This window comes from Magallana gigas, chromosome 7 (genome assembly GCF_963853765.1).
Source record: "Magallana gigas chromosome 7, xbMagGiga1.1, whole genome shotgun sequence".
In the NCBI taxonomy this organism is placed as follows: domain Eukaryota; kingdom Metazoa; phylum Mollusca; class Bivalvia; order Ostreida; family Ostreidae; genus Magallana; species Magallana gigas.
In genome coordinates this window covers 24,427,213-24,452,454 of record NC_088859.1, presented here as the reverse complement: position 1 = coordinate 24,452,454, position 25,242 = coordinate 24,427,213, and the positions used below count along the sequence as shown (strand labels likewise).

Sequence of the window (25,242 nt, the reverse complement as noted above, 5' to 3'; positions counted from 1 at the left end):
ATGAAGAATGATATGCAATGGAGAAATTGATATGTTTGTTGAACATTGAACACATGCTTCTGTTGAAACTAGATGTAAACCCCTCCAGTTTAAAGCTTCGAGATGCTGGTATGCTTGAGATAACACCAAGATATTCCTCAAAGAAAACCTTTTGTTTCTTTTTGTGAGAAGAAAAAAACCCATACAAATCTGATGTTGGAAGTCTAATTTTAGATGATACAAAACCTCCCAAAACTTTGTGGTAAACATGCAATATTTTGAGAACTTCAATTGTAAATTGACATCAACAAAAAATATCTTGTATTTCAATGAATTTAGAGATCACTTATCAAAGACATAAGAAATATCACCCTGCCCTATAACATTACTATGGTGTATAGAAATTTGTAAAGTTTCATCTTGGAATTAAAATAGACTACTGCTACACAGTCACCAATTTTTCATACATCCAAAATACATAATTCAACGCATTAAACATATATAATATTAAAACGACAGAACTTGATTAAAATTCAATAAATTTCAAAATTATCATCTAAGGAGTTGTTAAATAAAAACTATTGATGATATTATTGAAATCGGTAGAGTTTCAATCTGCATTTTGTTGGTCTTCATTATATGGATTTTCCAACATTATTTAAATATTTGTATGGATTTTTTCCCCAACATATATTTGATTCTAAATAAATTATCTATACACACTTACTCTACACATGTATAGTTTGATATGTCTGGTGAAATCACAGGTACATCAAAAATGACTATATTACATCATCAGTATATGCAATGTTCAAAAATAGATATCTTCTCACTGGCAAGGAACATTAAAGGTATGACACCCTGCAGAAGTTCAATGTATGTAAACAATGAAGGCCATTTCATGTCTTAAATATGGTAAGTAATATCAAAAGAGCAGCACGGGGACAGCTGTGTTGATCCCTACACCCCAAGGTCTTCATTACTCCCTGTACTGGAGCGTCGGTGAAACAATGTCTTTCTCGCCGAGTCCAACTGTCCAGCAAATAGAGATAGGTCGTTGTGAGCCGAGTTGGTCATTGTGCTGTTATTCAGGTACTCAGAGCTGTGTGAGCGCTTCAGTTCACTGCTGCTGTCATCCAGAGTAGAGTTTTTGTGCTGACTGCAAGAGTAAATGAATAAGAGAAGGGTTTTAATGTCGGTTGAAATCAAATTCCACTTAATTAAGAAAATATCATAATAGTTTTGCCTTTCTAGTAAAGAAACAGTTTAACAGAGCTTGAAACCATCCATTTAATATGTATATCTTAAGGTTTCTGCTGAATTCTGACAAATACACCATATGAATTTGTACATAAATTATATGTTGACAAGGCAGTTGTATTTTGAAAAGAGGACATCATTCTGGTCCATTCTGTTATGGACTGGCACTTACAGAAACTGTTCCTGAGGAGTTATCCCAAGGAATCTAAAGAGTTCCACGGTGGAGGGAGTTTTTGGCTGCCCTGATGGTGCAGGGGAAAACAGAGGAGTGGAAGGAAGGAGGCGGACTGAATCTGCCAAAGTAAAAGACATCTTGATCAAATAATGAAAAAGGGTTTATTAATAGCATATCCATTCTCTCAAAATGCTTTAAAACATTTGTGCAAGATGATGTATATGTACAAAATATAATCCAACTTTACCACCAACAGTGTTTTGCACAAAATGTCATTGTATCCTATATGTTATCTTTGTATTTGTGGGTGCATATGTTTGGAAACGTTGACATTTGCCCATAATTATGCTGTTGTTCACACACAACAGATGAAGGCTGGGTGTAAATTGTTACCCAGACGGTTAACGTTTATACCTTTTTGAGGAGTGGATTTCTCTGTCGGTGATCTAAATGGAGATATCTGGAGGAACTGGTTTTTCAAAATGGTGGTCTTTTCTTCTTCTATTGCCCTTCTCTGTAAGATAAAAAATATATATGTTATGAAAATAACAATAATACGAGAGGATGAATGAATATTACACTATTTTAAGAATATTCAATTTAATAAAAAAATCTTTTTTAGTAGGTTTAGTTGTATGACTGATTTGGTTAAAGGCAAAACTATTTTATCTTCATTCAACCTATGGTGTTTGGAAGTTGGCCAGTGTTTTGATTTGTAAAAGTACAAAAAGGGACCTTCAAATATTTAGATATCAAGGTTTGTATAGATGTACTGGCATATATTGAGCACATGTACACGTATGTGTACATTAAATCCCACGTACAGTTATTTACCGGTACATGTGTCTGATTCTTGTGCACATTATCTTGATCACGTCAGAGCGGTTCAAGTGATAATTGAAATCAATCAAACCTTCCTTTTGCCATAATTATTTCATTCATACAGGATGTGAAAAACACTAAGTCACTGCTTTTTTTTTTAAGGGTATTTTTTCATGTGGGAAAAGTTTGATAAGAACAAAATACAGCAAAGGGGTGTGGGGGTTGGCGGGGTACAGGTCACAATAACAAAACAGTATGGTCAACAAACTTAAGTTCTCTGACATATCTGATTTGCCATGACATAAGTATTTGAGAATCCCCAGAATAAAAGTTATAGTTTTGAAGGGTTGATAATGAATAAGTAATTACAGAATCTCATTTACACGTAGGAAGAAGGAATGCTTCGACAATGTAAAGACACTATTTTCAGCTGCTAGTTATTTTAAATATGATAATTTCCCCATATCTGTTAAAAATATTTGATAATTACACTCATTTAAGACAAATCCTGCATGGAAATAGGTATGAGATAAAGAGAAGTGACTAGTAAATTCCTTTGTTTTTAAAAAACTCGCCTCTTTCCCCAATTTAATGGCTGCCTCTGTGAACTGCTTTCTCTCCTCCAAGAAGTTTGTTTTCTCCTCGTGAAACAATTTCTTCTGCTCCAGGAGACTTTCCTTTTCCTGTACAAGCTTGGAATCATCCAAAAATACCTCCCCTGAGTTCTGATGTTTATGTGTTTGAATGGAATTCTGCAAAATGAAAAAAAACTTAAAATGCCAAATCATCTATTAAATCAACATCAAAATCATGGGGTATCAAATTTATTTGTTATACTTTCATGTTAAATGCTGAAATCTGATTGGTTAAGACGCAGTTAATAATATTTGCTATTACCCTCAGCGTTAGCAACGCACTTAGCAACGGGTAACATTATTTATATAATACGAATATACGAGGGTCAATCAAAAAATACGAAGACATTGTGGCTGTCTATCATATCTTTTTTATGAAAGTCATACTTAACAAATTAATTTGTGCACCAACACTTATGTTATTGATATGCAAAGTTTTAGTCCATTTTATGAAACGGTATTTTTGTTACCCCTTTTTAAAAACAACATGTTTTGTCACCACGGCGCACGGTAACGTTCAAAACATGACGTCAAGATTAAACGCGTACAGTTTATAGATATACCCCATCTTTTTATCACGATTAGTCTCTTGTGTCTTTAACCTTACAATTTAAAATGGCACTGAAGCACTAAACATCTTATTTGTACACATTTGTTCGAGAATCATAAGTTAGTTTTTCAAAGTTTTCATTTTCTAACCGTGTGTCTCTTAGTTTACAGTAAGGATAACCCTGAACGTCGGTTGACGTTACTTATTTTTTGACCAAATATTTACAGATATTCGACTCTCTAGCGGACTGTTTTATATTCAAAATACAATTATCACCACCCCCACAAAATTTATTACAGTTAAACACAAACTTGCAAATAATTGTTGACCTATTTTTTGCACCATTGAACATTTTCACAGCTTATATCGGCTTTTTCCTGAGTAAAATCCATTTTGTTTGTACTTCTCGTTGCGCCGTGACGTCCGGCGACGTCGATGTTTTTAGTCAATTCTAAAGAGGACTATCTGTCTTTAGTTACTAATATCTGTTCGACAAAACAATATATCCCGTCATTATTTGGAACATAGAATACCATGACTATACTTAATTTGAGGTTTCAATATTATTTGGTTTTAAGCCCAAATTATAGAGATATTATTTTCAACATTATATGGTTTATTGTTGACATAACACACATTTTGACCGTGCGCCGTGACCTCATTTTTGCAGGATTAGATTATAAATAATTCTTAGAAATAAAAGAATTTATTAACTTTTTTTCTTGTAAATTGTTTGAAACTACCGCTTAATTATGTCTACCTAATTAAGTAATGATATGACGTTAAGTAACATAGCTATGACAAAAGTCTTCGTATTTTTTGATTGACCCTCGTAGTTAATCAATTACTTGTCTGGGATAAAAAAAAACCCACCAAAATCATCTTATCACTGCATTGATAGGATTCAAGTTTAAATAAAATCAAGTCATATTCTAAAAATGTTTCATGTTATATTAACTCTAAAAATTACTAAAATGTAAATCCTCTTTAAATATCTGGTGGATGAGAGCCTTTTTCTAGGGAACCACTTCATGATCTCTTTGCTTAAAAGTTAGTTTTTTTTTAAATTTATCTAAATTCATTAAATTTTAATTTATAAAAACCATGTATGTATCCTGACTGTATCATGACTGTATCATACCTGTATCATGTCCTCTTGCTGCTGTATCACCTCCTTGTAATTCTCCTTCTCTCTCTTGTGTCTCTCTATCTGCTCTTCATAGGTCTTGATCTGCCTTTTCAGTATTTCCATTTCTTTCTTGAACTGTTCCATGTCATAAGGCTTGGCTGTAGACAGTCTGGACGGACTAGATTTAGTGGATTTGGTTGGACCTAAAAAGTTCAAGTGTGTGATTAGTTCATTTGAATCTAAAAATTATTACTCCATAGAATAAGGTTCTACCAAATAGAACTCAACAAAATCTTAAGAACTGTAACAGTTCCAAAATGCTGCTTTCCTTGTATTTTCTTAAAACTATCATGAACATTCTGTGGAATCATTTATTATCATGGAGCTAATTTTAGTGGACGTACTGCACATTTCTTTGTTTTTGGGGAAAATATATTATTTTCGGGTACGTTCGTTGCTGAGCGTATAGAATAAGGATGATACAGCTTTAGCAAGTAGGTCAAATTATTCCCCTTTGTGTATTTATCTCCCTTGCACTGGAATTGATCTTGGTCTGGATTTTATTTTGGATGTTTATGGACGTTCAGGGAGTAATGATCAAAGATTCTGTGTAAATTCAACCTTACAATGCAATGATGTTATATAGAAAAAAAGAGTACTTAATCGAAACAACCATGTTTATTGCAGTTGTCAGGATTTTTAATAGTTTTGTTTACATTAATTTTAAGGTCAGCTTTGTTTTGTTATTAAACACATCTATAAGGTCTCAATAAGATCGGACAAGAACAAGACATAATGATGCGTGAAATACGTCAGACGTTAATTGTTTCGTGATGTATGGATAATTACCTTTAATGAAATATGATCTCAACTTATGAAGTGTTTACATGAATTGTTGTGACATTTTAGCTCTGAATGCTTGACACGTGTAGGAAAAGAGGAATTGTCAACAGGTAATTTGGAAATCCCTACTTGTAATTTTATTATTTTTGTTCAGAACAGAAGAATTTTTCAGAAATTCTGCCATTTCACTGTGAGATTTTGTCAAAAGAGAAAGAAATTTAATGAGCTTTAACTTCATTCAAAAGCTATCTCATCACTGAAGTAAAATAGGATGTGAGCTATAACTCTGACTTTCCAAAATATGTTCACCAGTTTTCCGTTTTCATAAAAACTGAAATAGTCCATAATCTATAAATATCATACACCCTTTGTCTCTTACTTGGCAGTTTCCTCTTTTTCCTTTCCTTTAATCTCTTTAACCGTTCTTTAAACATGTTCTCTAAATTTTCTCTAATCATGTCATAAGGCATCTGGAAGTAACCTGGAACAAACAAACATCAAACGTACTAAAAAACACTTTAAAAAACCCATTAATAAACATACAAGTTTCTTTAAAAAGGAAACTACTGAATATTAAGATAAATTAATGAGAAATTTACCATCAATGTCGTTTGAGCTGCAGTCAGTGACTGATGGGTAATTAGACTCCTCATCACTGGAACAGGACTCGGAATCTGGAGATGTCGTGACCTGTACACAAAATAACTCTCAAATAACAATCATTTTCAATGAATGTGCATACAATGGTTAAAATAAACTTGATCTTACCAATTAAATATTTGACTGTTTTCTTGTGTTCTGCATTAAGTTTTCATAATAAAGTAATTTGATCATACCAATTATATATTTTTTTTCCTAGTGTGCTGAATGTTTTATTTGAACATAAAAAAAGGTACCTTTGTGGAATGAGAGGTGAGATGATGGCTGAGTCCCAGGGCTTTACTGATGTCCCTGTGAACGTGAGAAAGACTGGTCCTCAACTCATTGTTCTCCACCAGCAGTTCCTTCTGTTTGGCCTCATACCCTGTCATTAGGTGCTGGTACATCTCTTCTTGTCTATAAATGATACACTGGTTATGAACATGTAGGTTCACAGCATATTCACCAAAACTAACGAGAAATGAATAACAAAGTTAAAAAGTTCACTAAGATAGGAACATGGTTGGTCATGTTATTTATTTCCTATATTTTTACGGCTGAGAAAGTAAAATAATTTAAAATCCTGAAAACGTTAACAATAACAAACCATCAACTTGTGGACTTGACTCAACACAGAAATGAAGGTTTTTGTTCTTCAGTGAGGTTCATAGAGAGACAGATACTTGTAAAGTTAAATACTGAACAATGCTAACTCTACATGTATATCATAAATGTAAATGCATGTTCCTAATGTACTAGTGCACCTATTACATATTTACATAACTTTTCTGTACTTCATTGAATGCGTACTGCATGTTGCAAATTTCACATTGTACTAGCTTATAGGTGTATACATTTTAAACCCTAAAGAATTCTGTATCTCATATTGTAACTGATCAATTGATTTAGATGTAGTCGAATCCCTCATTGATAGATATAGTGGATACAGTAGATGTAGTGTTGCTTGTACCTAAGGTGGAATAACACAACTGGAAAAAGTCACTTAACTTAAGAGTAAATTATTTGATTATGAAAGATACAACGATAAATAAACTGTACATATAAAAAATTAATACCTAAAAAATTCAATTCAGTAAGTAACAACAAAAGCCCCTGCGGGATTCGAACTCGGGATCACAAGCCCTATGCCGTAAGTTACATGTTATTGTCAATAAAATCCTTTTAATAAAACGAAATGTCGTTTCGATCAAAGGTCAGCCATTTTTGTGACGATTCCTTATTCCACCTCAAATCAATGCATTGGCATTTCTTCCAATCAGGTTAATTAAGCACAAATGAGATATGAATGAACTTTACTGAAATACCAGAATCTTAATTTACAAGTCTGGTGAACTAGAACATACTTGTTAGACGTAGACCTCCACTGGCTTCGTTTGCCATCAGAACTCTGTAGGGAGAAAGCAATATCCAAGCCTGAAATAAGAAAACAGACCATTCTAAACGGAACTCTATTGGAACTTCTTTATGATCTTTTTTTTCTCTATTGAGACCACCTTTTTAGTGTTATTCTGTTTAACTTGTCAACAAAATACATTATTCTCTTAAGGAATCCTGTCATGGAAGATCTGCTCTAACAAATAACAATTTTAATCAAATCACTATTCGCCCATTCTTCTTCTGAAAATGTTAGTGCCTTACCCTCCAGTCAATTCTGAATTATTTAAATTTTTTTACTTTTAACAACCTTACTTAACAATCTCTGATCCTCAGCAATGTTCGATAACTCTAAATTATCTGGAATTTGTTTATTTGTACCATAAATCTGCATTTGAAATAGACAAATTTAATTAGTCTTGAAGTGTTAACATAACGCAAAGTTATTCCATGAACTGCTTGTCTAGTGACTCCACAGAGATCTACTACCTAGTGGTAAAAGGGTTGGAGCCACCAATGCCAATACAACTTTTTTTTTCTAATTTGATCTCAACTTAAAGTTTGAATGATAAGTAACATTTTTATGATGAAAAAAGTACTTTGAGGCTGTGGATCGGAGAACCTTGCATGAACCCAATCTTTTTACACTGATTTTCTAATGAATGTCTTCCTTTCCCATCTTCCAAAGCAATTCCTATTATCCACTCTTTTGTCAAAATGCTATTCTTATTCATTCTACTAATTCAGGCTCAAAAAATTTTAATCTTTAGTTCCCATTTCCAAAATTTTAAGATTAATTCATGGGACAGGCAGGTGTTCTATGGATTTGAAAAGGGGAATAACTCAATTTTCAATTGAGAGGCATTTTTTTCTTGTCATAGATTTTATTGTAAAATTGTAATCTACTACTACCATAAACGGATAAAATGGTTTATTCACATTTGTAGTCATATTTTTGTGAGAAAAGCAAAATTACATTATTGTCATCATGTACAAAACTTCATTTTCCATATAATATAACATATTCCTGATTAGATTTAGAAAACTGTCTTCTGATAATTAAGTGTTAAAGACCTACTTTAATGCTATTTATCATAAAGGTTTAACTTACACGCAGGATAATTATCATAGAAGGCTTTTGCAGCCAAATAAATTTAGATAAAAATTCAGCTCATCAAGCTTTTAAGAACAATAATTGATATTTTACCGTTTTTCAATTTAGCCATTAGCCAATGAAGTAAGTCAAAAGGCATCATTTGACCCAATGCAACAGAACCTGAGAAACAAGAGTAATTTTTTTTCTTCTATAAAGACGTTCTTCCCCACTCTCCCATAAATAAGCTGCTCTTACCTACTCTCCTATTGAAGAGCCTATCTAATCCACTCTTCTATTCAATGAAAGCCATTCTTGCCCACTACCAAAATCCTTCGAACCCAATCTTTACATGTACTGTAAAAGGAGTTGGTCTTACCTACTCTTATAATAGTAGAGCTACCTTATCCACTCCCCCATCACAATGTTAATCTTACCCACTCTCCTGTTGGGCGTCTTGTCGGCCAGCAGCTGGTTGATCCTCTCCTTCAGCTTATTGCTCTCTCGCTCCTTCTTCTTCAGGTCGTGCTTGTACTGGGTGTCCCGGTCTCTGATCACACTCAGCAGCCTCTTCACCTGTCAAACCACAAACTTTGTTGTTTAATGAGGTTCCTATCTTGTCTTTTAAGCAAATATTTTTGTCAACATTCTGTATCATATGCTTGTGTTAAATCTAATGTTTGGATTTTTCAATGGAAAATAAACCAAATTCAATTTAAGAACCTTTGGTTAAAAGGAGTTTGGTGAGGAAATAAATTTTAATAAGGGGAAGTTTATCAAAAAAAAAAATCAATACGGTAGGGTTTTTCCATTTTCAATTTATTTATAGCACTGTTACTTTGGCATCTTAGTTTCCAATGTCTAAGCATTGCGCATAGGAACAAAATGACAGAATTTGAACAATTAAAAATTATGAATTCAGTTGTCATATTCTGGCATACAAAGTAAATATATGCTTAAAAGTAAAGAGAATTTATAGAATAAAATAAGATTATTCTGTAATGAAAACTTGAGAAAAAGGTGATAGAAATTTGAATATTTTGAAGATCGAGGTTTGTAAAGACAACGAAAAGACAATTTTTTTTAGTATGGCTGTATGTAGACATTAGACTTTAAAAATTGAATATTTAAATTGTAGGAATGGACCCCCTTAAGACAGTTGCCCATGCCTATGGACACAAACAAGATAAGGTTTCAGCTGTCTACAGGGCAGGCACAACACAACAGTACTAGGTGTCAAAGCTGTGTCACAAAACAAATATGAACAGGGCTATTTGTGGAAAACCTCATTTTATCAATATCAATAAACTATTAACCTGAAAAGCAATATTGCAATATTCTATTTAAATCATCTTTCTTCACCGCCCTCCCTCTCACCTCCTCTTTCTCGGACTTGAGCTTGGAAGAGTTGGTCTTGTGCTTGACCAACAGCTGTCGACTTTTCTCCTGTTCCACACACACGTCCCTCAGAAGTTTTTCCTTCTCTGTCTTGAGCCTTGCTATGGTACCCTGATAATGTTCACATTCACTGGTCACCCGACGAAGCCTGTAAAAAAAAATTGCAATTAGGATTTAAGAGTAAGACTCAAATATTACTGAACAAGTACAACTGCATCAAAACATAAAAACCTGCAGGAAAGCTTTTCTTCGAGAATAATTTTTTGGGATTAGGATATAAAAGAAATCATTAAGACACATACAAAATGCTTTGTCTAATTTTTTAAATGCTTTGTCTAATTTTTGATAAGAGAGAACTTATGTATTTTCTAATCTTAATTCATTGAAAGTTACGGGTATTGACAGATGCATGTATAAACTTCCCTAAAACTCCCCTAGTTTACTTGGTCTCCCAATCAGTGATCACAGAAATACAGAATATGATCCCAAATCAATACCAACCTATTTTCTAGTTCCTCCTTTGTGCGGCCATGCCTCTGGAATAGCCGTAGAATCTGATACAGGCGATTTATTAGGCATGTCATCTTAGTCTGGTTGTCATAGGATAAAGCTTTAAACCCAAGAGAGAGTAATTCCTATTGAAACAAAAAAAACAAACAAATTAATAGGTATGCAATACTCCCAGAAAATTCCCGTACTAATCAATTTGACAATCTTCTAGTTCACCATAAAAAAAAAATCTGCCTCAAAATTGTATCTTTTATACAATGAACCTGGTACATGTGTAAATGTAGTTAAAGATAGAATAAATATTAATTATCAAAGACTGTAAGTGTTTAAAACAATTGCAAGTATAACAATTCATAATATTTTTAATTATATAATGCAATTTTTAGCAAGTTAAAATAAACCAATGTCCATCTTCATATGTCTATAGATAAATTTTTTGATGTCATATAAGAACAATATATAGTGCCTTATATAAGTTTTACGTACAGTTACAAATGTTATACTGATTCCATCTTAATATGTGAACATAAAAACACATTGTAAAAGTTCCACATTGGATTTCTTCATAAAGCAGTATATTTAAAAATGTTAATGAAAAACATATATGGTAGATTTCAATATTTTATCCAGGTAATGTTAAGATAACATATGCAAACATCCCAATAGTAAATGAATATTATATGAACTTCATGCTAGCATAAATAAAGTTATTATTGCTATGATTTTGGCAATTATTTATTTCATACACAATATCCTTCCATCAATTATGTTCAGAATATCAATATCATAATAATATTAACACCGATAACCTGGCAAAGTCATGCTTACCCCAACCTGCTTCATTGTTCACTATGTCTTTCTAATATCAAGTCACACAGTGTTTTAATTATATATACGGTACAGTCCAATAGTAATTATATTGGCACAGCATGAATCAAACACTCGGGGGCCATATATCTCAACCCCTGTAGTTTTGCATCCATAAGTTCTCGCAATACTTTATTAATTAAGTCTAAATTAATTAACTCATCCATTATAATGCATGGATCAAAGAAGTAATTGATGTATATAATCATCTAAATGGGATCATACTGTAGCTATCTCTTAATATGCATCCAATATTAATGCTATACAAGCAACTTACTTGGTAGTAAAGTATATTTTACTTTTATAATACACAAAATATATTACACTCATATATTATATATCAGCCAAACTTCATAAATTGCTTTAACTCTAGGAAATCAATGATAGGTTGATCAGGTCATCTTCCACATAAATACATGTACAACAGAGAGAGAGAGAGAGAGAGAGAGAGAGAGAGAGAGAGAGAGAGAGAGAGATACACAAAATATATTACACTCATATATTATATATCAGCCAAACTTCATAAATTGCTTTAACTCAAGAAAATCAATGATAGGTTGATCAGGTCATCTTCCACATAAATACATGTACAACAGAGAGAGAGAGAGAGAGAGAGAGAGAGAGAGAGAGAGAGAGACAGAGACAGAGAGAGTTAGAGACAGGACAGAGAGAGTTAGTGAAAGAGAGAAGAGATTTACAGTCAAAACATCTTAGATTCTGCAACTTTACCTCCACAGTGTCCAGGATATGACAGCCCCACTGAAGCAGCATTGTGCTAGACCCACCAACACCCAAACTGTGGAGCCTAACAAGCCATCTGTGCTGACATTGTGTATGTGTCACTCTGTGATGTAATGTGTTTCTTTGGGACAGAATGGCTGTAACAACACATGGCCTTTTCCCTATCTCATTTCCCTGATTACTGGAGATTGAATTGTTAGATATACCCCTACTTTCACACCTCTTGTTTTCTGCTTATTGTTTGTTTTTTTTTACCTGATAATACCTTCTCACAATACCCGACACTTACAACAAAGCAATCAAACTGCTCAGTCACCGGCAATTATCATAATAACCACTTAATCAGTGAAGGTTAAAATAACAAATGGGAAAATCAATTCTGATACATGTACCTGGTTCAGGAAGGAAATGCACTGATCGATGGTGTCCGGGGTACAGAAAGTGTTCTCATCACAGCCCGATTCCTCCGAAACACGAAAGGTAGAAAAATCCAGGTCCCCCATCATCTGCTGCAGGGTGGTGGAGAAATCGTGGAGAAAGTCATGGCCGCCCGGTGTCGACTTCAGCACACCTAAGTCAGCCATCCTGTCAATATTAACATGGATTCATTGATCAGACAGGCTAGGCACCTTTTTCCTGATCAATATTCACCTGAGGAGAGCAGCCATCATTTCCCTGAACAAATATATCAGGTCTTATCAGACAATGACAAGACATTCAACCCTTTGTAAACTCATTTTACAGATTCATCTAAAGAAAATAGATTTTTGATAGCTTAATTTCATAAAAGTACATGTAGAAAACATGAGGACCCTTGTTTCAGTTAATATTAAAAGTCTTTTTATCTATACATGTAAATATTTTGATCTACACCTTTAAAATTTAATAAATAAATCTAATAAAGCCATGATTAATTTACCTTAAACATCAAATCCAACTCTATATTAAATACTCTGAGAAGGGGAACTATATTGTATACCTAGGTACCATAACAAACTTGTAGATACAATGTATTATCAACAGGTATTCTTATAACCAAGCATCTATTAAAATCTCTATCCAGTTCACAAAATTGCTCCAAGCTGACATCGTGTTTTTTTGATGACCTCAATGACGATAATGTTATAAAGTCAATTTCACACATAGGTAAAGATTGAACGCCCATCCAGGATTGCATATAATCTGAGGGTCAATAAATAACCAGTCTCAATGCCTGAGGGGACCTCACGGCCTGATCAACAGACACAGAATGTACACTCTGTAGATACAAATGCCAGTCCACACACACCACTCCACAAAAGTTAAGCTGGATTTTCATTCAATCCACTTACAATGTCAGTGCAGGCTGGTGCATTTAAAATTACATGTTATATGACCGCTGAACTGCTCAAAATTCAGTCAAGCACATCAAAGTGAAATTCTAATTTCTATAAAATCAAGGATTCAATATCCACCCACTTTATCATTATTACTTTTCATGTCTTGATAAAATGCAGATTCTCAAGATAAAGATGACTGGAATCCATAAAGTCTACACATATAAAACAGACTGCTGACGTTAAAAAGCATTTCTAAAAGGAGCTGTAGTTTTGGATGGTTCTTACATAATACACAGCTTTCTTTTCAGCCTCTCTACCCCATCTTCCAGAATTATTTGCTCTTCACTTCTAACACATATATTAACAACTCATATCCAATAAGTGCAAGAGAATTACTTTCATAAAACAATAACAGTTGGCAAATTTACAGCTTCCAGTGCTAAGATACATAAAACAGGTGTCTGTTTATCTGCAGTTATCTCCCTTAATTCTGCCTCCTTGAGTCTGGATGTCGTTGCTATCCCCAGTACATTCATTAACACTGTACCATATCTAATGCAAGGATCAGATGTGACAGAGACCAGAGAGAAGCATCAGAGCCCTAGCTAATACCCTACGATAGACTAGCATACAAGACATTACATGAACAATAAAATGCATATGTCAATTCATATACCGATAAATCAAAAAAATGCAACCTTTATTTGCTTAACTCTTGATGGGTTTTCAATTAATTAATATAACAGGGAATTTAGCACTTTATGTTAACTTTTGATCACTGAGGGTTTCTTTAAAGTCTAATACACAAAAAGCAAAGACCATGAATGGCTATTTAAATACTCTTTATGCCACTACAAATCCTTAAAGACACTATCATAGATATCTTTTAAATATGTCCTTAAACATTTTAATGAAGTAGATCATTTAATACACCATTGTCCATTCAAAATCTTTGTCATGTTTTGATAGCTAGGCTGTTCCATTGTCACATATGTACTAATATAATGAATACAAACAGAGGAAATATAGGTCATAGGGATCATACTCGAGTTAAATTTCTTTAAATACCCTGATTCTAAATAATCACACCAATGTAAATTCTTCATGGGGGATATAATGCTTGCGAAGACGAGTTTTTAAAAGTAAAAAGTAAAAGTTTGTCTAGTTCAACAAATCTTCTTTCCTCCAGTTCACAAAAGCCATGCATGGGTATACAATGTAAAATTTAAATTTCAAAGCAAAAACAATTTTTTTTTAGGATTTGGGGATTGGATCTTTATGTCCCTAGGGAGGGATTCTTTTCGTCTCTGTTAGCATGATCATGCAAGTCTCTCTCTCTCAGAGATGACTTACTGGATTTATTTTTTTTATAAGTTTTCAAATGAATTTAACAGATAATCTGTAGTGTATACTGCAATGGTCTTCATAATTTGCTTAAAAATCAACTACAGTATCTACGTGATGTGCCACATCAGGCTACCAGGCCCCGGGGCCATAAAACTTAAACGAGCTCACTTTTGATCTCAGTCTCACTTTTCCATTATATGTTCCTTTTGGAAAAGTGAGACTGAGATCAAAAATGAGCTCATCTAAGTTTTATCGCCCTGGGGCCAGATCTCAATACCTTTGCAGTAGATGAATGTTCAATGACTTACACTACTGAGTTTGTATATATCTCTTTTCTCTATTTACCAGGTAGTGTGTTGGTTCTATACTTAACGAATGATAATCTAAGTTCTACAGAAAAAAACATCATGATCGAGCTACATCACATCTCATGTGTATTCTCAATGTGGTTTTATTGGTGGAATTGCAAATATGCAATATATTCTATTTCCAAACTACCATGTTAACATAGTGTCTTTGTTTTTTTTATACCAGTACATGCTCTCAACTTACACAGACATAGACAGATGAGGCCCGAGTATGAATTCGAACTAACCCATATGTTTTTTGTGATACTGCGTAAGCAATAACAACCAGACTGTTTTTGCTGGATTATTAATATTAACTCACAAATCGATTCCCTCTTATTATAAATTCAGATATTGACAGGTTTTTTATAGATCAACATACGTGTTATTTTTGTAATTTCTTTGGTTGGTATATGAATATCAGTAGAATTGTATCGTATGTTCGAATATAATGAACGTATAAGTTATAGGTTGCCTCAGGTTCCAATTTCCATTACTTATTGTTGATTGAATTTCCTCATAAATACACATACTTAATTTTCAGCAAAGAACGGTGAAAATTAATTGACACATAAAACCAACAAATCTTATCTTTTTTTTTTTACCTAAGAAATAGACACAAATTAAAATACATGTATAGTTTTTACAGGTCCTGGAATTTATACATCTTTTCTGTGCACATTTAGTAGTTCTGTAGAAGTTGAGATTAAAAATGATTTGACAGTGGGTAGCGTTGAATTTTTTGAAATATATTTTCGTTCGAAATATGAAAATTATTTATAGATCCGTTATGAAAATTTTAGGGAAACTGAAGTCGAAACATGGGTTGAAGCGTAGACCATCTTCGGTTTTGACATTTACACGTTTTCCAGAATCAAAATACGAGGGTTAGTGCTAATCAAGAGAAGTGGATGAAGGCTATGCCGGCATTTCCATTTCTCAAAAGAGAATATGCGCTATAGCCTATCACAGGTTAATGTTTTCTTTACTTTTTGATGAATTTTAATGAAATGACAAATACCTGTCAATGCAGCTAAAATCGATGTTTGAGGAAAAAAACAAGATGTCTTCATTGACACTTCATCTTTTATATCAGGAGATATTAACATGGACAAAAACAATTTTCTTACAGTCTCCGTTGGTGGTCCGAAGACTGCGCCAGTGAATTTTGGTGTCGGGTCAATGAAAATCAAAACTCAAAACTCAAGAAGTCCAATAGACTTGTAGATTTTCAAAGTTATTACACAATCAAAAATATATTTAAACTGTCTTATTTGTGTTAATGTTATAAATAAATTAAATAAAAAAGCAAAACGTGTTTGTTTGTTGTATCAAGGACATATTTAGGTCCATGGTCATATTATTTAGTCGGATCTAACTAGTACATAACAACTGACTGAAACAGGACAAAGGGCGAATCATGGCAGCCTTTTTATCTTTTGCCTTTGTAAAGAACCAAAACATTATAATTATCATGTTCATGTATTTACTTTTTTTTATAAAGGGGGTCAGTAAAATTTTTAGGGGGCCAGTAAAATTAGAAAGTACACTGGTCCTACTGGGCAGTAAGTTTTAAAAGTTTTTGTGATGACTGTTGGGATATACACGAGACACCTCACCCAATTTTTCAATGTAATCATCTGGTATTTTATTTGTTTGCGATGCAAATATCACCATGAACTTTCTATTTTGGGTTGTGAATTGAAATCTAAAGCAGCAGAGCTGGGAGCCGTTTTAAAACAGAAAAATCTTGACTTTTATGTTCTTGTGGATAAATGTAGGTTTGGCAAAAAGGTACAAATATTATTACTGAGATGTTGAGCAAAAAGTGGTGGAAGCAGAAACTTGGGACAGCTAGAGTATAGCTAGCCTTTTATTGAGTAACGTTAATTAAATAGTTTATAAACTTTGGATGATTGATATTTCTTAGATAGACCCCACACTAGAAAATCTATTCATGATTCATGATAATTCGATACGTATGAAATGTGTTCAAATTCACACCTAACACCAAAAACTAGTCATTTTATCCCATAACTTACAGCTGGGACAAGGCTATGGATACCAGTTTTGGTACACAGGTGTACTGAAAACAGGACAGTTTATAGATAAATGGCAAACGGACACGGCCATCAATCCAAAATAACTTTACATTGGTTTTAAAACTAGAACAATACCTATGTGGAAAATAAAAGTTCAAAATTAACAAATACTTACTTTCAACAGGTGTTTAGAGAACTACATTCGGTTTAAAACACGACCATACAAAGCTAGGCATTGAGCGTCTTTATCAACATTTTAGTTTCGTACTTAACTTTTGCATGTAGGCCTACATAATAATAATTTTTGAATTTTTATAAAAAACGTAGGCCTACATGTATTGTAAAAATTCAAAATTATTTTATCGCATGGAACTAGTTAGTATTCATTTAAATTACATATTCACGTATCCTTCGAAACATAGACATATATTCGAAAAGCTTATCTGAGCACAATGTTTGAAAGGAGGAGTTATTGCTCTTTGTACATGTATTGGTATGAATATACACATGCACATGTACCCTAAAATTGGATTTATGTTCTTATTCGTTTCACTCAAACGAACATAAAATATTTATGAAATAAACACAAACTCGTGAGTAGGATGTGAAGCGCTCTGAAAGTGCAGTTTTAATTAATTTCAATATAACAAAAATTTCTTTCTTTCTAAACCAAATCTTCCACATCTACAAAATAAAATTGCAAATTTTAGACAGTGGATACATCTATATATTATACAATATGAAGCAAAGGGCGGGTGGGTGGGACTTAAATGACTGCACGAAAAAGAGCCTTCGAATGGCTTTACTAGTACACAATAACTTTCACATAGCCCGTGCTATGAATATCAATATTGTCACCTGACTAGGTGACAATAATAACAACCAATAGATGTAAAGAATAAACAAACACTACCACGTGTTTAAGTAACATTAATAAATACATATTTTATGACCCCATTCCCCTATATAGGGGCCATATGACAAAATCTATTTTATGATTATAAGAACATGATTCATACCTACTCGTGTTTTTTTTTTTTAAGAAACACGTACTTGATTAGGGAACTTGACTTTTTGAGATGTGTTACAATATCCACATGTACCACATTATGTCCATAATGTTACTTAATTTGTATATTGTTAACAATCTGTAAACTATATAGTTTTCATCCTTAAAACTGTATTAAACGGTTGTAAACTATAGTTAACGAATGATAATCTAAGTTTATCTGTAAGCAAATAACGTACGTTAACGATAGATTTTGATGATATCTTGTAAACTATACTACGATCTACATTCGTTAACAATAGTTGAGTTGTTAATCATAATTTCCCAATCGTGAAACTATATCTATCAGATAATTCACGTTTTGCAATCGCAAATGGTTGTTTTCAGTGTTAATAACAGTTTAACACTTCTGAAACATAGATGATCTCGTTAACTATGGTTTACAGATGTGAAATATAAATTAACGGCGTCAAATAAGTTTCACCAGAGACATATATAAATAACATAAATAATGTTATTTATGTCGCTGGTTTTACAGATAATAAACTAGGTTTATCGACTGGTAACTATAGTTTACGGACGCTAAACTATAGTTTATGGCTCGTAACAATCTAATTAAAATTAGATGTTAGATCCGCTCGCTTACTACTGCAGTATAGTTTACGGATCGTTAACTATAGTTACCGACGTTAATCTATATTTCACATCTGTAAACTATAGTTAACGCGATAATCTATGTTTCACATATGTAAACTATAGTTAACACTGACAAAAAATCATTTGCGATTGTTAATCATAGTTTATCTGATAAATAGTTTATGATCAGTAAACTACGGTTAACAACTCTAAAGCACGCCAAATTCACATAGTTTCACAGTCGATAAACTAGGGTTATGGGCTGTTAACTATAGTTTACGGATCCTAAATTATAGTTACCGACGTTAATATATTTCACATCTGTAAACTATAGTTTACAAATGCTATTTGTCTTCTGTCTGGAAATACACGTTAACAATAGATTTTGCTGATAAATATAGATTCACATCTGTAAACTATAGTTTACAATCGTAAACTATATAATACATGTAGTTTAGAGTTGATAAACATAGTTTCACGATTATGAAACTATATTTATCAGATAAACTATGTTTTACAGTCGTTAATTTGCATTCGTGAACTATAATTTAGAGTTGTTAATCATAGTTTCACAATGATAAAACTATATTTATCAGATAAACTATGTTTAACAATCGTAAATTATTGTTTTCAGTGTTAATATATAGTTAACAGATGTGAAACATAGATTATCGCGTCAACTATAGTTTACAGACGTGATATATATATTAACGTCGTTAACTATAGTTTTCGATCTGTAAACTAGTTAACAGTGGATAAACCTAGTTTATCGACTGTGAAACTATGTTTAGCTCATTTTTGTGAATTTGTCTGATAAATGTAGTTTCACGATTTGTGAAACTATAATTATTAATAACAACTCTTAACTATAGTTTACGATTGTAAATTATAATTAACAAATGTGAATTTATATTTATCAGCAAAATCTATTGTTAACGTTTTTTACAGATAGATAAACTATGATTATCATTTGTAAACTATAGTTTACATTCGTGAAATATAGTTTCACAGATGTAAATTATAGTTAACGAATCGTTAACTATAGTTTAGGATCCGTAAACTATAGTTAACAGCTGATAAACCTAGTTCATCGACTGTGAAACTATGTTTAGCTCATTTTTGTGAATTTGGCGTGCCATAGCTGTGAAACTATAATTATCTTATTTTGTGAATTTGGCGTGCCATAATTATGCACTTTACTTCTTTTTTACAAACTGTCGATCATGTAATGTTTAAATCTTTTCAATGTGTCTGACAGTTGACTCAGGCATTATTTATTGTAACCATCTCTCCCATTTTTTTTTTAACAAATTGTACAACTAAAAATATGTACCGGTATATAATGTATAAACGTATTATTTTTGGCGTATACGATATTGGCGGAAAATAGTTTTTGAACAACAGTTGGTGTGGATTTGAATTTGCGTATTGAATCCTTAATGACATTTTGCGATGTACTTGATTTAGAGGAATCCGCATTCTGCCAATAACGCTAATTAGCTAGAATACACAGCCATGCAAATGTAATACGTTTACAGTATATGATACTAAAATGCAACAGTGCCACCTATGGTTATCATAACAACCCCCACCCCCCCATCCCTAAAGTGTATAAGCATAATTTTACAAATTGTTAACTGTCAATCAATTGACCAATTTCAATCCATGAACCATAAACAATTGAATATTAAAAGCACTGTATTTCTATGAATCCTTTATCAGGGCTGTATTATACTCAGGTGACCTGACTAAGGCCCATGGGCCTCTTGTTATAGTAAATGCATGTTTTCCATGTGATAGTTAAGTACTCTGAATAAATTTTTCATATTTCAAGGTACGAGTACTGTGATGCTCTAGTCAAATGTAACGCATGTAATTTGTTTCATCCACATTATATCTATGACATGTACATGAGCTAATTCAATCCTTCGTAGGTTTTGAAATAATTTAATATGTAGTTGCTTTAAATTAACAAGCTATGAATAAACATTAATTGTAGGATCTAAACATTTTTTTTTGGATGGTTTAATTAACCAGGTACATGTGATAATTGATAAATCATTATTTTTAAATTGTTTTTCCCCTTCCCTCAAAACTTCATACATTATATAAGCATAAAAGATTGGGCTGAATTCTTATCAAATAATTCAGAGAAACATAATCATATTATTCAATATTTTTATTTTTAGTGTCAATTTAAGTAACAAGCATGCAGTGTACATGTCCAATAATGATTCACTGACAAGAAAGTGTCATCAAGTAATTAAGTGTAACTCAAGAAAAAAAAACATACATAGCTCATCTACCCTACTTCATAACAAACATAAAATTAGAATTGTTGTTTGTCAACAATAAATAAAGTAAAAACTTAGACAAAACAAGTTATTTCTTCAAAATGAAATAAAAATAAAATATGCAAAATAAGTAGTTTCTTTAAAACAAAAAAATGTACCGGAACATGTAGTCAGTAATTCATTAAATCTGAAGACTCTTTCTTCTGATTAATGGCAGTTTTGATAACAAAATGATTATACATGATCAAAACAGGTTGGTCAAATACCACATCAAAATTTTTCTTGTAATTGTGCACATAAAGTTCCGTTGTCAAACATGTTGGAGAATAACACTATAACACTTGTCTTAGTTAACACACACTTGGATCACATCTGTGTTCAATAAGGCTCCAATACTTGCGAAAGTCAACACGGAAGAATTTTCGAACTGCACTGTTGATGAAGGGAATGCATTTTACAAGCCAAGTCTGTTCACCACATTGCGATTTGTCAAGAACGGAAAGATGGATGGCTTCAGCAATGGCGGAGTTCAGAGTGTTGAAGCGGTGTCCATGAAGTTCGGCTACTGTATAGAGACGCCAAACAAGGTCTCGGGCCACGATGTGAGGCTTTCCTCTGGAGTTATAGAATGACCGAGAGTCGTAGTATTCACTGATGATCTGCCTGGTGGACTTGAAGAAATGGTCTGGACAGGGTACATTATTGATGAGGGAGTAAGGTGTTTCTTCCAGGATACTCTCAACACGGGAACACTCAGAGCAGTTCTCTGTCCATGCTGGCTGGGGACTACCTGGCTTTCCGACGAATGAGGAAATATTGGATTGTTGTGGTCCACTGGTCGACATTTTGATCTTTTTCTTGTCTGGCAAAGAAGCATCATTGTTGGTGGATTCTTCAAAAGGTCTCTTTTTGGACTCCAGCATTGGAATTGATTGTTCTATCGAATGGATATCCTTGTCAAGAGAAGCTTCACTCTGGTGGCTACGGACACTGGGAATCACCAGAAGTGTCTTCTTCTTTGGCTCAAACCACTTTGTCCTTTTCTGCATGATTGAGGGTTGGCCTACTGAAGTTGCATTTGAAGGTATGTCGAGGCTGCAGGTGACTTCTGAATCTGGTTGGTTCGTTGTTGAGGTTTTGTCCAACTCTATTCCACCTTTCATCAAATCACTCATTGACAGCACAGGGAGGCAGGATTCAGAAGGAATTGACAAGTTTGTCTGTGTCATGGATTCCTTGCACACTGTGTTCTGGGGTGAAAGTTCACTAAAGTTCAGAGTTTCATAACACATCAGATCCTGGTGGGAATCACCTTGCCTTTGCTGAGCATGAAGTGACAGGTCCACAGGCTCTGCTTGGAGATTGGAATACCAGGAGGAGATACTTGGCTGGGTTTGATGGAACTTCGGCAAGGCTGTTTGTGTCATCACTGGATCACCAGTCCCGTACTGAATATAGCTGCTGTGGAAATGTCCTTGGTGTCTGTAGTATGTCAACACAGTGGAGTTAAAATCAGTCATTCCGTAGGCACAATTGATGGAACCATACTCAGGAATCATGGCGGACTGGGGAGGAGGAATTTCCTGAATGGCCATGGATTGATATGGTCTCGTAGATGCTGATTTTTCATAAAGGCATGAAGGTCTCTCGTTCCAGCTTGGCTCTTCTGTTGCATACACTGTTGTATCTGTGGAAGTTGAGAAGGTAACTCTTTGGGACAAAGCTGATGGCATCTCTTCACCGACATCTGCTCCTACCATTCTGTTGCTGAATTCATCGCTTTTTGGCATCATTGTGGATGAGGGGTTTGACACTGGATGGATACTGGAGATAGATGAGTGAACGTGCTGACCATCACAATTTGGGATCTCTGGAATGGCTGGGTTACATATCTGTGACTGAGATAAGCTGTCATTTGGATTTACCAAAGTGGCAGGTTTGTTCAAAGGCAGCTGAGTTTCTTGTTTTGTTGTCTGTTGCTTGCCGCAAAGTTCAAACACATTTGTTGCATTCACAGCAGTCTCTATTTGTGACGACACTTTAGGAGTTGCAGTCTCTGTACATTGGACTGATGATGACAGGAAAGTCTGTGGCAGTGGTACAGGAGATGTAGCAGACATATCTGCTAAGTCATCTGCATTGGCACTGATGGGACACAGGCTTTGGAATGGTGGCTGGAATGTTGCTGCCTGGGAATGTTTGAACATACGGTCAGCCATACTGGAAGATTTTCCTGAGGACATCATCACTGATGAGACTTCTTCTGATGGTTTGGTGTCCTTTGGTGATTGGAGAGACATGGGATGTAGTTTGGAACTTTTAAGCTGAGGAGTCGAAACCTTTGGTGACTTTCTTGGTGTAGAAATAGGCTTTGGTGACAAAGTTGTAACTGTGAATGGCATTCCTTCAGCTGGGATTGAAATCATGGGTGAAGGAGACAAAACCTTAAATGTTTCTGATCTGTGTGTAGGCAGCATGGACAAAGGCAGCTCTAGGTAGGTTGACTTCTGTTTCTTTAGATCCTGTGAGCAAGATGTTACTAAATCTGTTGTACTAGTTTCTGCAGACACTACAACTGGAACAAAGGTTTTGGTACTCTTGGAGCATGTTTGTCTGGATGTAGAAGTCTGTTGGGATGTCACACCAATTTTCTGTAGATGGAGAGCTGTGATCACTTCGCTGGACTTCTTGGGTGGGATTGTGGTTAATTCCTTCTTTCTTACTTGCTTCCTTCTAATGTTGGGCATCTTTGCAGTTAAGTTGATCTTTTGGGTCCCAAAACAGCTAACAGGTAGGGATGTGTCCATAGGCTCACTGGAGTCTGCTACTTGAACTGTCTTCTGATCAGAGTCTAGGTCCATCCATTGAACACCAGTGTCAACTTCGGATGAGTCAGTTACGACTCTCACCTGCTTCTTCTTCTTTTTCTTTGAGAATTTTTCCTGGATACTTGCTGCAAGACTTCTCATCCTAGTCATGATTCCACTCTTAGGTCTCTTCTTCACGTCCGCACTGTCCACAGTATGCTTGCGTCTATTGGTGGCTGTTTTGTCTGGTGTAGTGATGCCTGTCAACAACTGTCTCTTGGACCTTGTCAAGGGAGGGGTACTATCTACCAAATGAGAAAGTCTGCATCTGGCTGGAGATCTGCTTTTAGAGTGTGCATACAATTTGGAGAGACTCTGTTTTGGTTTGGCACCACCTGCTTGTAGGACCATTTTCTGAACTAGTTGAGAGCGAGGAATCTTTGGTGTAGACTGGTGTTTAGGAGTCTTGGGCTGATTGTTTTCCCTTAGAGCCAACTTCTCATGATAGGGACACGAACTCTTCTGCTTCCAAATCTTGACTTGAGATCTTGTAAGATATTTGGATTCCTGCTGTAAATTCATCAAAGTCAAGGGAGACGGTTGTTGAATGCTGGATCTGGTAACATACTGTGTTGGAAGTTGACAAAACTGGTTGGAGACTGTTGACATAGGTTTGCTAGGTGACATCCTCCTCATCTTTGTGGGAGCATTGATCAGATATGGAGCACTTTGATGTCTTCTGTGAAGTTTTGGTGCTGTGGATCTCTTGGGTGACCTCCTTTGAGTGTGAGGAACACTTTCACCATCCCTCAGTGTCCTGCATGGGGATTGGCTGTCTTGTCTAGTTGTGGGGAGGGGTTGTGCCTTTGTGGTCAGCCTCAGCGGGGAGGGACTGGACTGTCTGCTGTAATTGGCCAGCCTGACCTTCACTGGCTGTATGGGCTGTATGATGCTGCTCTCCAGGTCAACCTCCATGCTGAAGTCTTGATGATCTCCATCCATTTGCAGTCTAATGAAAAAAAAGAAATTACATTTAGTTTTAGAAAAATAAAATTGTAAACATTTTTATGATAAAGCTTAAGACCCTGGTAAAAACCATGGTCACTAGAGTAAGATCCGGCAAGAACTATGGATCTTAAAGGTTACTTAAGACAGAGGGTCTCATTTGCTTTGTGCATAAATGTTGCGCACCTAAAATGATATTGAATTCCCAATATCATGTCACAATCACTAAAACTCAAAGCAAAATCACTTTGATGTAATATACAGCAGTTCAACATCATCAATAGAACACGGATAACTGACTCTAAGTTCATACAGTAGAATAAATCTCATTTGTAGCATGAGACAAAACAATATCGGCAATGTTTTTCGGAATGACTCAATATTTTTATATTCTCCTCCA

The 25,242-nt window shown here is 34.3% G+C and overlaps 2 protein-coding genes across 3 annotated transcripts; both read right to left on the bottom strand.

Moving 5' to 3' along the window:
* Window positions 1–810: 810 nt before the first annotated feature.
* LOC105328822 (afadin- and alpha-actinin-binding protein) lies at window positions 811–17,398 on the bottom strand. 2 transcript variants are annotated; one of them, XM_011429846.4, is made up of 14 exons: window positions 17,267–17,398; window positions 12,429–12,621; window positions 10,420–10,553; window positions 9,898–10,066; window positions 8,958–9,096; window positions 7,397–7,466; window positions 6,290–6,449; window positions 5,993–6,083; window positions 5,773–5,874; window positions 4,563–4,753; window positions 2,812–2,988; window positions 1,829–1,928; window positions 1,412–1,532; window positions 811–1,138 (listed from the first exon to the last, which is right to left on the bottom strand). In XM_011429846.4, exons 2-14 carry the CDS (start codon window positions 12,618–12,620, stop codon window positions 940–942), a joined length of 1,845 nt encoding a protein of 614 aa, XP_011428148.3. In that variant the 5' UTR covers window position 12,621; window positions 17,267–17,398; the 3' UTR covers window positions 811–939. The 2 variants fall into 2 exon arrangements, with proteins under 2 accessions (XP_011428148.3, XP_011428158.3); XM_011429856.4 differs by lacking the exons at window positions 12,429–12,621; window positions 17,267–17,398 and adding an exon at window positions 12,025–12,367.
* A 3,982-nt stretch (window positions 17,399–21,380) lies between these two features.
* On the bottom strand, window positions 21,381–24,839 carry LOC105328839 (uncharacterized). The gene has a single exon (XM_066065211.1). The coding sequence runs from the start codon at window positions 24,837–24,839 to the stop codon at window positions 21,381–21,383; it is 3,459 nt and encodes a 1,152-aa protein (XP_065921283.1).
* Between the last annotated feature and the right edge of the window lie 403 nt (window positions 24,840–25,242).